The sequence below is a fragment of the Citrus clementina genome, unplaced genomic scaffold, assembly GCF_000493195.1.
Source record: "Citrus clementina cultivar Clemenules unplaced genomic scaffold, Citrus_clementina_v1.0 scaffold_5, whole genome shotgun sequence".
NCBI classification, from domain to species: Eukaryota; Viridiplantae; Streptophyta; class Magnoliopsida; order Sapindales; family Rutaceae; genus Citrus; species Citrus x clementina.
In genome coordinates this window covers 41,953,140-41,966,383 of record NW_006262201.1, presented here as the reverse complement: position 1 = coordinate 41,966,383, position 13,244 = coordinate 41,953,140, and the positions used below count along the sequence as shown (strand labels likewise).

Sequence of the window (13,244 nt, the reverse complement as noted above, 5' to 3'; positions counted from 1 at the left end):
TTAATGTTTAATCCGAAATTAATTATATGAATTAATAATAATGACTGGATACATGATGGCTATATTCTTGGCACTTATACTGATCAAGGCCATTTTCTTTTTTAACACTTCTGGCTTGACCGCCCGTGCCCCAAGCCCAGATAAGATTAGCATGAAATTGGCCTTTGAGTGCGGGCGTGTGGCCTAAACTAACTTTGACCCGCAATTGGCAGGAGTAATGCTATGTATCCTCAATTTATCTTCCATTTCTTAATTAACCCATATTTATTTTATTAATTTTCAGGATCCTAATATTTGAGTCATAATTTAATTTTTTTAATGTCATGTCTCATCCATTTATTGCATAATAGATTTCATTACTTATAAAATTACTTAACCACCATTTAACGAATGAGTACTATATGGGTTGGGACTCAAATTGATATTTAGATGTTAGAATGTCTATCGTACTCTCTTTCATTTGCTTTCTCTCTTAAGCAACGACGTCTCCTTCACCACTTTTCTTCATCACCATTCCTATCTTCATTCCTATCACTATTGATTATATTTTATACCCACATTTTAAACGCAATTTTTTTCCATATTTTTTTACACCCAAAATTTATAAACCATCTTTTTCATTTTTAGAAACAAAACTTAATAATTTAAATTGAGAAGAAAATAATCATGCATACGTAAGGATATGATCATAAAAATGTAAAATTTTTTTAGTACTTAATTTCAAATTTTGTGTTACTTTTTATTGTAATGATGAGGAGAATGTTGAACAATGTTCAGCAAATATCCCATTAACAACCAACATTGTTCGGCAGATATCCCCTTAACAATGTTCAGCAGATGCTGTATGAAAATTTTAGGGTGTTTGCATGGGTTAAGAATTGTAGTCTTGTATGTGTTCAACTTGTTCATTTATTTTGGTATGCAAATAAATACGATCTAAGTTTTTAAACTCTAATACCTATTTGGCTTTAAAAAAATATAATATCTATAGGAGTTCTGCTGGGGAATTGAGTGACGTTGATTTCAAACAAAATTTGCAAAATAAAGAACGTAATTCTCACTTGGAGTTTTTTGCTTGTTTGCCCGTTTATTATTATTTTTTTCATTGAATCTGGGCCTTCTGGGGGCTGAAATCTTATTGGGCTTCAGCCTACGCAACAACAAGACTAAATAACGGTGTTTGGTTTTCTCACTTCCTCCCTAAATTTATTAAGCTTAATACTGGAACTGGAAGTATGAGAAATTCTAAAATACTTATGACGTATTACAATCAATTGATGCATGCATGATATGTTTAATTGAATTTAATATAATCACTACTTACATGATAATTTTTTAAAATAAATATACATGTGTCATAATCAGTGGCGGATCTAGCTTGGGACCGGTGGGGACTTAAGTCCCCACTAAAAAAAAAATCTTTTACTAACTAATTTGATTTGCCAAAAATTTCTAATAAATTTTTCCTAAGCCCCCACTAATTTATATTCAAGTCCCTAATACATAATTATACTTAAATTCTCACACTCTAAGTTTTTAAAACAAATAAAAAGAGATGGGCTTTGCAAACTAAAATCAAGTCCATAAATATTAATATTAATCAAATTTTTAAACAGCCTACAATAATATTGATAATGAAGTTGTAATGCAACGTTATCAATGTATGAAAACTCATAAAGGATAATTATAAACATCTATTGAAATATGATAAATCTTTTAAATTTATTATTTATTACTTTTTTAATTTTTTTTATCGCCGTTGAGTAAGCCCCCAGTCAATCAATATGCTGTCTCCGCCCCTGGTCATAATATCATTTACTTTTTGTATGGTTGACATATTTTAAAATTTCTTCTGAAAGTATAAAGTCGGCAGTAAAACAAGTCACTAACATCTATAACTCTTACTGGTCTTTATTTGTTAATAGAATACATCATGATCATGTTATTACTCCTTCCTAATTGAAGGCCGAAAATAATTTAGTACTGATACGTTTCTTGGTGTTGCCGACGATACGGTGCAATCCGTGTGAATAACCGCAACATTATTCCTGTTCCATTTACTCAACCACTCCGAGAATTTGATCCTCTCATTGGAGATTGGTATAATTCTGATCACTGGGTAAGCTTATGATACAAGTCATATGACATTAAAAAATGATATCACTTATTATGTGTAATGGAGAAATAAAATGTATTCCTACAGGACATGAGAGCATCACTTGATGTTGGAAACTCTTTGCCCCTACCGGATGGGATCCTCATCAATGGACTCTAACCTAATCAAGCAATTTTTTATTTTGAACCAGGTGACAATCCTTTTGGGGCCCAGATTGTTTTCATTTATTAATATCATATGGCTTCTGCTATTTTTTGAAGCATTTTTATTCTTCATTGTGTGTTGCAGAGGCTACTTACGGGCTAAGGATTTCAAACATTGGCTTGAAAACAACTATAAACTTCAGGATTCAGGACCATTTACTATTGCTGGTGGAGACTGAAGGGTCTTACACTCTCCAAAATTTTTACAGCAGCTTGGATGTTCATGTTGGCCAATCTTACTCAGTCTTAGTAACGGCTAAGAATTAAACTAATGGTGTGTCTTTTTACATGGTTACAAGTTCCCGTTTCGCACCTTTTGAGCTATTTGGCATCGGCATAATACGCTATCCAGGCTCTGAAGCAGACCCTTTTGGCCCTCTTCCATCAGGGCCACACCCTTTTGATTACATATTCTCAATGGAACAGGCTCGTTCAATAAGGTAATTGAACACGAATCACTCACCTATGCCTAAGAGTGAAACATGAAACAATCGGGTTGAATTTATTTTTTTTTTGGTTGTTCTTAACAGGTGGGATTTATCAGCAGGAGCTGCTAGGCCTATCCTCAAGGGTCATTTCATTATGGAAGCATTAATATTTCACGCACATTGTTCATAAAAAAGGGTCTTATGTATGATCTCGGAATGAAACTCCGATATACACTCAATGGAATATCATTTGTGCACCCAGACACGCCATTGAAGTTAGCTGAATACTTTCAACTACCTTATGATATAGCGTCTGTCGATATTTCCCCCGACTCTGACTCCCCATTTTTAACTTTCCCTACATTGGGAACTTCAGTTATCAATGTCAATTGCCATGACTTCATCCATATCGTTTTCTACAATCCTCTTTCATATTTGCAATCATACCACATCGATGGCTACAATTTCTTTGTTGTTGGGTGAGCCAAACTTGCAGTTCTTTTCTACCTGGCTTAACAAAAATGTACTTGGTGACATTGTGTGATGCAATTTGCTTTACAGAATAGATCGGGGGCCATGGGACGAGAGTAAGATGGCAGTATACAACATGGTTGACGTTGTGTCTCGTTATACGGTTTAGGTTGATTTGTCAATTGAGTTGCATAATTAAACTTGAATTATGTGTAACTGTCAAGTTAATGTTGTGACATTGTACTTGTGATTATTGAGCAGGTTTATCCATTTTCGTGGACGGCAATATTGATAAAGTTTGACAATCAAGGGACGTGGAACTTGAGATCACAAGATGCAGAGAGTTGGTATCTTGGGCAGGAGCTATATTTAGAGTTAAAAGTGTTGGGGAGGATGATCCCTCAACAATTCCTGAAGCAGTTGCAGCTCCAATTCCGGCAGCAAATATCATTAAATGTGGAAGGAAGGCCTGCTAATTTATATCATGACTTTTAAAAATATTTTTTTAATGGACCTTTGCGAATGTTGCCATTCTTTCAGTAGCATAGGATATATTTAGCTATAGTTAGATTTGTTGGTTTGTTAGTTTATTAGCTTATTTATTTTCCACTAACGGTAGGAATACTGATCATATGGAACCAAATTGTGTGATAGCCAATGGCGTTGTCTTCTGGGAATTTTGTTGCATGCCTTGAGTTGTAAGCATTGTATTTTTCTTCAACCATTGATCTTTTAGAAATAAAATGAACCGTAAAGAACAAGAAGAGTACTTTACTATTCTTGCTACAAAATTCCTCTTTTTAACACCAGTTTAGTTTGATAAAATATACGACAACATAGTCACGTCTTGGTTATAAACAACTAAATGTCGCACTTATATAGATGTTTTTGGGGACAAGCCGTTCGATTTGATAGCGTGATTGAGAAACCATGGCTTAAACTTGGGCCTTGTGGGCGTGAAGACGCTATCCCACATCGCTCATGAATAAAGGTAATTATTCGACGCGTCGCTATAAATTACCAACTCGAAGGCTGCCTTCGGTTCTTATGATCCTTCAGGCAGTAACGGGGATGTGATGAGTGGTCATCGCTCGCTAAAAGTCTGCGAGATGGGTGTCCGCCCCAAAGCCTGGTTACGACAATCTGGGCACTCCCATCTTTACCGATCTGATCCCTACTTGAAGGAATCATTCTTTGAAATAGAAATATTCATTGTGTTTTAATTAGAATATTGAAAGAAACAGAGTATTAATTTTTATTTTTTATTTTTCATTCAATTAGTAATCAATTGTTCCACTGGGAAAATTTCTAAGAGGCAATTGGAAGATTTGAAATTTAATAGAAATGCCATTTTGAATAATAGGATTTGTACGTTGCAGCACGACGTTATACAACAAAAGCAAGCAGAAGTAATAACCATGGACCTAAAAAGTAAATCCTAGGTTGGCCAACGAAGCGAATAAAAAGGCCAAAGGAACTGCTATGATGTAGCTACTCTTTTTTGAAACTCCACCGTCAAGAGGAGTGTTATCAGCCAAGCCTTCTTGGTTACTAACCCCAAACGGCTGATTGGAAGAAGAAAAAGGCTGCCGATTCACCCCCACGAATGGCTGGTTTGCGGAAGCAAATGGCTGAATGAAGCCTGAGAATGGCTGGTTTAGGCTCTGTTGTGGATAAATCACCTGTTGTTGCGGTGGTAAGACTGTTTGAGATTGCTGTCCCTGATTGTTCAGAGGTCCAATGATCGGAGTTTTGGTTGTAGCTGGAATTGGAAATGGAGGGGAAGCAAGAAGAGGTGTGTTTTCGCCATTCTGTGGAAGGCCAGCTGGTGTTTTTAGCTGTGGTGTTGATTCTTCTGTTGTTTCAGCTGGGGATAGAGCTTCTCCAGGATAAAGAAAGGGAGAGTTAAAGTTAAGAAGCAAGAAAATTAGACATGATTTCTTGGTCTTGATGATTTCCATTGGTACCACGTCGCCAGCACCACCAAAGAAGTTATGACACAATTATATAGTGAATGAATGGTGTTGGTGCAACTGTTTTCTAGATTGTGGAACAGTTGGAGATGGGGTCTTATAAAATAAAAAGAAAACCTGAATTTTGAGTCAAAGTTGTTGTGGATTGTTTCTTGCATTAACTTAGTGGAAAAGACAGACAGCATGAAGGAGGCAAAGTGCACACCGTGCCGACGTCTTATCTGGGGAAGATGGTTTAGTTGAGCTGAGAAACGAGAAACGGCAAGTGCATAAAAGCAGTGAAAATGAGTGCAGTAGGCTTAACTAAAGCAAAATGCAAAACTAGTTTGTTAAATGAATATCAAAACATGTCGCGATTTTGATAATATAATTTGTTCACAGAATTTTGCAGTTGAAAAACTGTTGTGGGACTACCACATCCAACACTCTTACCCATACGAAAACCAATAAATTTGTATAAACATTATTACCTCTCTAGTAAATAGACCACCATCCAAGAATTATATATACAATGGACTGGTACAATAGAATAAGAAAATGAGGAGATATGTAAGAAGCCAATAAGATGCCTAAAATGGGATTTAATCAAGAACAAAACTATAGGGAGCTCAATACCAGGAATCTAACCCATCCATAACATCTAAGATATTAGCCTTTGGATGGTCCAAGTTCTGCCTCCCACTCATCTCTCTGTTAGGAGAGCTCCCAGTGCTTTTGCACAATGCCCAGACTTTAGATCCCTTCTTCTTGGCTACAGAAAATTCCTGACTTTTGCTTATTCCGGGAATTAACCTCCTCCCATTCGTTTTGTCTAACAAATTTTGTTCTTCTTGTGATAGTTGAATCCTGTGGGTTTTAGTACCATAGTTCAGAGAAAGAGTTCTCGGCATCTGAGAGTGCGAAACCGTTCCCTTTTGAGTGGGGAATCGAGTGGGCAGAGGCTGGGAACCATGATCTTTATGTCTTAATATGCTGATCAATCGGTTAAGCCATATCACCAATTCAAGTATGTATTTATCTGTCTTCTGTTTGTCCGCATGATAAAGCGTCTGCAATCGGGTCAGGTTGTCGTTCGTAGCTGTACCCTTGCCAAATTCATGACTGTCAAACAAAAGGAAAAAGACCGTGGAACGTCTATCCAGTGAATCAATTCACCATATATATGAGTGTGCTGTGTGCATGTGTGTTAAATGTTTGTATATGGGGAGAGAAAGAGAAGAGACTGACCCAGTGTTCGCCCATTCTCCAACCCAGCCGAAACCTTGATGTGCTCTATCATCGTTTACAACAAAAGGAAAGGAAGCAAATGTATAAGAAAGTGGCAAATAAGAAAAAATAAAATTAAAAGAACCTTTGTTCATACAGGAAACAAAATGGAAACATAGGCAAATTCGAAGCAGTTAAGAGTATTCATAAAACTCTAGTTTGACATACTTTGTGGTATTGGTGGCAACTGGAACTAGCCACTGAAGTGTCTTTTCCATTTCTGCTTTGATCTGAAAAGCTGAGAGCTGAAGGAAATACAACATGCAACAATTAAGTAACCAAGGTAATATTATAGATTTGTATCATATCAATGCTATATTTACACTGAAGCCTCAGTTACGACCATAGTTTGACAACATTGGAAATAGGTGAAGTCAACTATTCTATGGAGAACATACCTCTTCCTTCCCATTAACCGTCTGCAATCGCGAACGTAGATTCATCTTGACAGTGGCTGGCAACCCATTGTACAATGTATCCCTCATATTGGGAGGAAGGGAGGAAGGGCGAGATACCTAATATACAAATTTCCTCAAGTTACATTTTCAAATTGGAAAATTGATTCCATATATAGCATAACACAATTACAGAAGACAAAGTAACTTACAATGTTATCTATCTGATTGATTATGTTAGCATAGTGCAGTGCAAGCCCTGCTGAACCTAGGCTCTCTGGAATCTTAGCGGGGTCATCACTAATCAGTGTCCTGCCTGCAACAAAATGACAACAGCATAAGATTTAAAGGGCATTCTTCAAAGCCAACAACTTGTACTGGAAGATTCAAGTAAAATTAGAGCAAATAAAAAATTTCCAGTTGAGATGAAAATCCAACAGATTGCAATCTTTTTCTTTGCAGCAATTAAACTTTTGGACCAAGTTTTTAAAGCCGACCAAGCAGATACTTGCACACACTCATCTAATACACGTGTATGCAGATGATTCATAGTTTCAAGTTCAAATGGTAGTTGCTCTTAGTTTCATCATAAGAGTTGATATCACTCTCCCAGATTCATACCATCACTTCCAAATGCTTCCAAGATGGCTTGATGCATATATGCAGCAATCTCAACAAACTTCTCCATGACCTGCAATCAACAAAATTAAAATTCAAGGAGTGTACTCAACAGCCTTAGATTTGCTATTGACAACAGAAAATGCAATATACCATGACCATCATAGACTCAATAGTATGAATGGTGCAAGAAAGAAAAATTAAAGTAAAATATGGTAAAATAACTTATTGAAGGAAAGTTTCAACTAGCAGAAATGAATCAACAATCGATCTTCAAGAGTCTCACAGGTTCACACTCAGCTTCTCTTGGCAGTAAAAATAAGTTGTTCATACCGACCTTTTAAAAAAAAATAATAATAAGTTGTTCATAAATGCATACCTCCTCCAAATTTCTAGACCAAAGAGATTTCTTTTTCAAACTCCTTACAAGCTTTCTTTGCTGTTTTAGGTCACTATGCAGAAATGTTACACCCTCTCCTGCATTCAATAGAATTAGCTGTTAAATAAAACTACTGCACCAACTCCACACACAAGTTATAGCTGGAAACATAAAAAAGTCATTCATCTACAGCAATATAACAGTAAGCAATATTTATCCAAGAAAAACAGCTGGAAAAAAATCAAGGACCATGAGTATGCTATGTACATAAACTGCAGACTGAACAATAAAATTTAAGAATAAAAGAGAAGATAAACTTAGTGTCAATCAATTAAAGCACAGCATTAAAAATCAGTGACGGGCTAATGATTTCTACTACAGTAATGCTAATTGAATTTATCTCTGATGTATCAAATGTCCTGCTATTGGCACATATAGGAGTAATGGTCAGTGGAAAGGCTAGCAGACCTACCTCTAATTGTCAATGGTCAGAAAAATAAAAGCTCGGCATACCTGAGCCTATTCTATTTGATCTATGGTTAGAGAACAAGTTTACACAGGCCTAACCTTTTCGAGGAAGATTTAAGGAATCCAGTTCCTCAAGCTTTCGTCGATAGTCTAGCTCAAACCTGTCCAAAGCATTGTACTCGTGATACAATTCCTACATAAGTAAAAGAAGTTAGATTCTGAGTAGAATGAGTAAACTGAAGCTTTGCAACACTAACTGCATACATTTGACAGATTTTATACTTCGACACATCTAGTTCAGCATATTACATATTTTGAAGTTTGAAATATTAGAACTGTAAAGTGAAGAAAAAGCTTCATTTTTTCAGTGGGATCACATAGCATCTGTACAAGACCCCCAAATTTGGACAAGGGCATTGCACAATTATTAATTCAAGCAATTGCAGCATCCTGTGAGAATGGTAACTGAATCCTGTATACAATTCAAGAGCCAAGCTTTATAATTATAAGAGAAAGTACTTACAGAAGTATGCTGAGCCAGAGTGGTTAATTCTTTCATTCTCGTTTCTGCCTCTCCTCTAGGCTGCCTATGGTTTAAGTACTCTGACTTTAAACTGAAATGTTGCAATCACATCAAAAAGTTACATTCATTGTCATTCACCATCAGCAATCTAACCGAAAAATAATTCATCACACAGGTCCATCTTACTTTGAAAAGTACCGATCCAAATTGTGCCATTGGGGGTCTTTGCATAGGTTTCCGAATCTAATTACTTCCCTCAAGAAAACATCGAATTCCTCCCTGTGAATACCCAAGAATTAACAATGAGACAATAGAAACCCGTGATGCCAATGTGGGTCTTTGCTTATGGTGCATTACGAAGATCAGAGCAAAGAAAAAATATATTTAATCTAAAAGACATCAACCTCTTGTCTGCAGCAGCAATCCTAAGCAGCTCTTTCATATCTGTGGAGACCAATTCTTGTACTCCTGAGGAATGTAGTACCTCCGTTTTCAGGAACTGGATATTTTCTTCCGAAAGAGATTGAAACAAGTTTGCACCTTTTGCTATTGTATTTGCTACTTCAAATGCCAATATAGATATCTTATTCCCTTTTGAAGTTACGCCAGAGATAAACCCACTGCTGGCATTCAAACTCGACATGCTACTTCCTAATGCATCTAGAACATCTACTGTCATTGCTAGGCCTGCGGCGCCGCCTCTTCCCATAAATGACCTCTTCTGGGTCATCTGCAACGTACAAAACACAAACATGAAGCAAAGATTTTCAATCAAATCCAACTATGAATATCCAAAGTGTAGTAAAATTTATTGAAAACAAAACCTTATTGGATCCTTTCTTGTCAGGCCTTGATGCCAATTCACAGGAAAATGGCAAGGACGATGTGTCTTCCAAATTCATTTTCTCCTTCTTCTTCACATGATCATCTAAATTTGCATTTGAATGATGATTCTTCCCCTGGTTACTTGCGTTCACTGACTTCAGCTTCCCCGAAAACCTTGAAGTATTTTGTCCAATCTTTTGATTTTGCCTTTTAGTCCCTCCTGAGCAAGCACCTCCCATTTTTTTCCCCCTTTCCTCTATCTGATCAAAAGAATACTATCAAATAAACATATTACAAAATTAATATGAAATTAGAGTGCAACTTGAGAAGTTTTTTTTTTTTTTTTTTTTTCACACTTTGACTAAGATGATTCAACTAAACAGGAAAAGAATCTACTAAGTCTTATCTTTTCCTCCAGTTCCTAGCTAACCAAACAAGGTTTAAAAAAAAAAAAAAACAGAAATTTCAATTTTAAGAAAAAAGAAAAAGAAAAAGAAAAAGAAGAAACTTACTTATAAAGTGGTTGAAGAAAATTAAGGCGGCACGCTCGTATGAAAGAATAACAGCAGAGGTGGCAAGCAATGAAGTTTGCCAAGAGATTGATTTGATAAACTAACAAAACAACGAGTAAATAATAAACGGCAAGAAAACCTCGTGGGATATTTGATAGCTGAAGGGAGGAGAGATTAGAAGAGATACAGTTGAATTGACTATTCTTGTCATTCTGTGTATCTTGTTTGTTAGTTGAAGGGAATGAAATCAAATCCCGCCCACCGAGTCTGAGTTTGTTACGTCTGACTAACTTTACTATCACTCTTTGAATTTCCATTTTACTATTTTGCCCCCCCAACTCAGGGCAACATGAAAGTTCAAAGTTGTTAAAACGACCATTTCACCATTCTGTTGTGCCTTGATCCCTAGGTGAATATTAAACTCATACCTTTAGTTTGCAGAAGTAACAAATTTGTCCACAGGTTAACAACTTTTTGTAGATTAGTCCTTATCATAAACACCATCCAAGTTCATTAGCCAAAATTAACCCATTTATAAGATTTTTCGAGTAACTGTGTGCAAAAGGTAATTCAAACTAGATAATATTATGTTAAAAAAATTTTGTACACAGATCAATAAAATTATTAAAAACAAACAATATGAACTATGCAACTATTATATAACAATATACCATCAGTTCGTACAACATAATTAGCAAAAAAAATTTATAATCTATGGTTAATACTACTATTTTAATTTATATTAAAATAACTCTTCAATCGTAAATAAGCATAACCTTTGTCATCTTTTATATCCATGATTTCAACCTTGCATCTTTTGATTGTGATTAATATTCTTACATCGATGGGGGCTAATTTTAGAAAAGTGGCACACTTGTATACTAAGTTGTGCTGTTCATAAACTGCAAGGACAAGTTTGATAATAAACCTTGCGCACCGCCCACGGAGACAAAGGTGAAGGCCGTTAGAAATTGCATGTGAAAACTAATTCTTGATTGATTCTTTCTATTTTAATTGCATAATGAGCAAACGTACACATCCATCTTTGCTGACATATTTTGAATTGTCAAAGTCAAGCAGCAAAAGCAAATTGAGTTTTGACTTAATCTTTGGCCAAAATGCCGGCCGTTAATTACTAAAATGCTTCTTAAACGTGGAGGATTACTTTTCCAGATTAGAAGGAATAAAAGATTGGACATTCGTCATAATAAATATCAGCCAAAAGTCCACTGATTTCACATGAATCGCAAGATTGGTTTTTGGCAAATTAATTTTTTTTTCTTTTTTTGGGGTTTGGTAACTGATTGAGATTGATTTGATTTTATTATAAGAAGATCTCTATTCCAAGAGAACTACGTACTTACATTTCTTTTTTTGTGCAGAAAAGTACGAAAGAGTTGAATGAAACTTGTTGGAGGGTAAATGCGGTAATGACGTAACCAAAACTCTTCAAGCAATAAGCCTAGAATGAGATGATCGGTTGAAAAGGTCGTATCGTAGCCATTGTTCAGGCCTTAGAAACTGATACCGAAAGTCCATTAGGGTTCTCTGTCAAAACTGTGAAATTACTGAGACTTTTCTGGCTTGGGGTGGGTTGTGTCGTTGACAAATTTTTTATTTTTTTAAAAAAGAGCTGAATGCTGCTAATTCTGCGTGTGATATCGATGGCTGAGTACACAACTTTCCCTGAATCCTTCCTGGAAAATTCTACTCGGAGAAATTGACTTTGCTAATGTTGCTTTTGGATTCTACAAAAGCAACCTCTTCCATTCCATTGCAGCTCATTAAGCCAAGTTCCTAACATTTTCGGTATAAGCTCTTGGTCGTGAACTTGATAAAAATGCAACAAGAGTTAGCGGGGGGGTGTTCCGGTTGATTTAAAATAACATGGTTATCAGATAAGTTGATTCCCTATGTCACTTATTTATTAATAGTGCAGTATAACAAATCCTAATCAGGCCATTACTTTTCTTGATTAACAACTCAATTAATTATATTGTAATAAATATACCAAAGCAATATAGTAATAACATTTACGGGATATGTTTAGTAACGAATCAATAAACCGAACAGAACCATATGAAGATAAATTTGAAAGGATACACCAACCCAGAGTATCAGCCTAGTGAGATGAACAATGAAACAATATTCACAAGCTTTTATTCCTTGATTATTTATCTTCTACACCTGTACAAGGAATTTTTGGTTTCCTCTAATGAATCAATCAATCAATAAGCAAACGCCTTAAACTATAGGGACTTCTCCAATGTTAAAATTAAACTGCTGGACCAGTCATTGATAGGCCGCCAATGCCATCTCTTCCAATAAACGAAGACCTCTTAGCAGCCTACGAAATGGGGAAAAAAAATTATAATCCAAAAGTGTATCTCAAGAAAAGGAGAAAACGACCTGGTAGCCAAAATATGAGTATATCACTAACAGAGCAACCGTGTGTGCGCGTATATATGTATATTTTCAATAAACAGAACTCAAAAGTCTTTGTTCGACATATTATTAATTTAAACTGAAAACTTCAAAGTGTTTATGTGTAAGCCATCGTCTTTATATTACTATAATCATGCATTAAAATATCTGCTCGCTTCTAAAAATTTGATCAAGTACAAAAAAGTACAGTCAATTATTTGAACATACCTTGTACTCGGAAGCCCCTTTCATCGACAGTAATTCCCTGGGAAATGGCAACTGTAGCGGTTCGAGAGTGATTCTGTTTTCTTTGTGGTGATGCTTTGTGCTTTTTTCTGACTTCAGCCTCTCAAGATTAAGATCTAAAGCATTTTGTTGCTTCTTCATCCCTCCTGAGCAAAGACCTCCCATCTTTTTTTTTAACCAAAGCAGAGCAAACGAATATTAATTTTATTTCTTATTGCGACAACTGATTAATGGCGTGAAACTGAAATGTAAATGAGTTTTTATGTTTTGTGATTGCAAGGATAAGGACAACCCTTTTGTAGAATAAGGTAAATAGCTCATAAACAAGGAATGCTCAATCAGTATTATTACTTTCCTAAATTATTAAGCTAACTTTGGAAAGGAAATAATAAAAATA

The 13,244-nt window shown here is 35.7% G+C and overlaps 2 protein-coding genes and 1 non-coding gene across 7 annotated transcripts; 2 read left to right on the top strand and 1 right to left on the bottom strand.

Annotated features, from left to right (window-relative positions):
• Positions 1-2,008: 2,008 nt before the first annotated feature.
• LOC18041127 (L-ascorbate oxidase homolog) lies at positions 2,009-3,694 on the top strand (the record flags this gene model as incomplete). The annotated part of the gene is given in 8 exon segments (XM_024183872.1): positions 2,009-2,119; positions 2,204-2,306; positions 2,405-2,759; positions 2,850-2,878; positions 2,881-3,226; positions 3,309-3,387; positions 3,480-3,585; positions 3,588-3,694. Coding segments are annotated over 8 exon segments (1,236 nt in total), but the record flags the coding sequence as incomplete, so codon positions are not given.
• Positions 3,695-4,286: 592 nt separating this feature from the next.
• Positions 4,287-4,393, top strand: LOC112098710. Its single transcript, XR_002905819.1, has one exon. It is a non-coding gene; the product is annotated as a small nucleolar RNA Z279/snoR105/snoR108 (small nucleolar RNA).
• Positions 4,394-5,626: 1,233 nt separating this feature from the next.
• Positions 5,627-10,424, bottom strand: LOC18041060. 5 transcript variants are annotated; one of them, XM_024184139.1, is made up of 13 exons: positions 10,178-10,424; positions 9,665-9,940; positions 9,245-9,570; positions 9,027-9,119; positions 8,841-8,931; positions 8,417-8,510; positions 7,850-7,947; positions 7,474-7,543; positions 7,065-7,168; positions 6,856-6,972; positions 6,626-6,702; positions 6,419-6,463; positions 5,627-6,325 (listed from the first exon to the last, which is right to left on the bottom strand). In XM_024184139.1, exons 2-13 carry the CDS (start codon positions 9,902-9,904, stop codon positions 5,800-5,802), a joined length of 1,881 nt encoding a protein of 626 aa, XP_024039907.1. In that variant the 5' UTR covers positions 9,905-9,940; positions 10,178-10,424; the 3' UTR covers positions 5,627-5,799. The 5 variants fall into 5 exon arrangements, with proteins under 5 accessions (XP_024039907.1, XP_024039906.1, XP_006435189.1 ...); XM_024184138.1 differs by having other exon boundaries at positions 9,665-9,925; XM_006435126.2 differs by having other exon boundaries at positions 5,627-6,292; positions 9,665-9,925.
• Between the last annotated feature and the right edge of the window lie 2,820 nt (positions 10,425-13,244).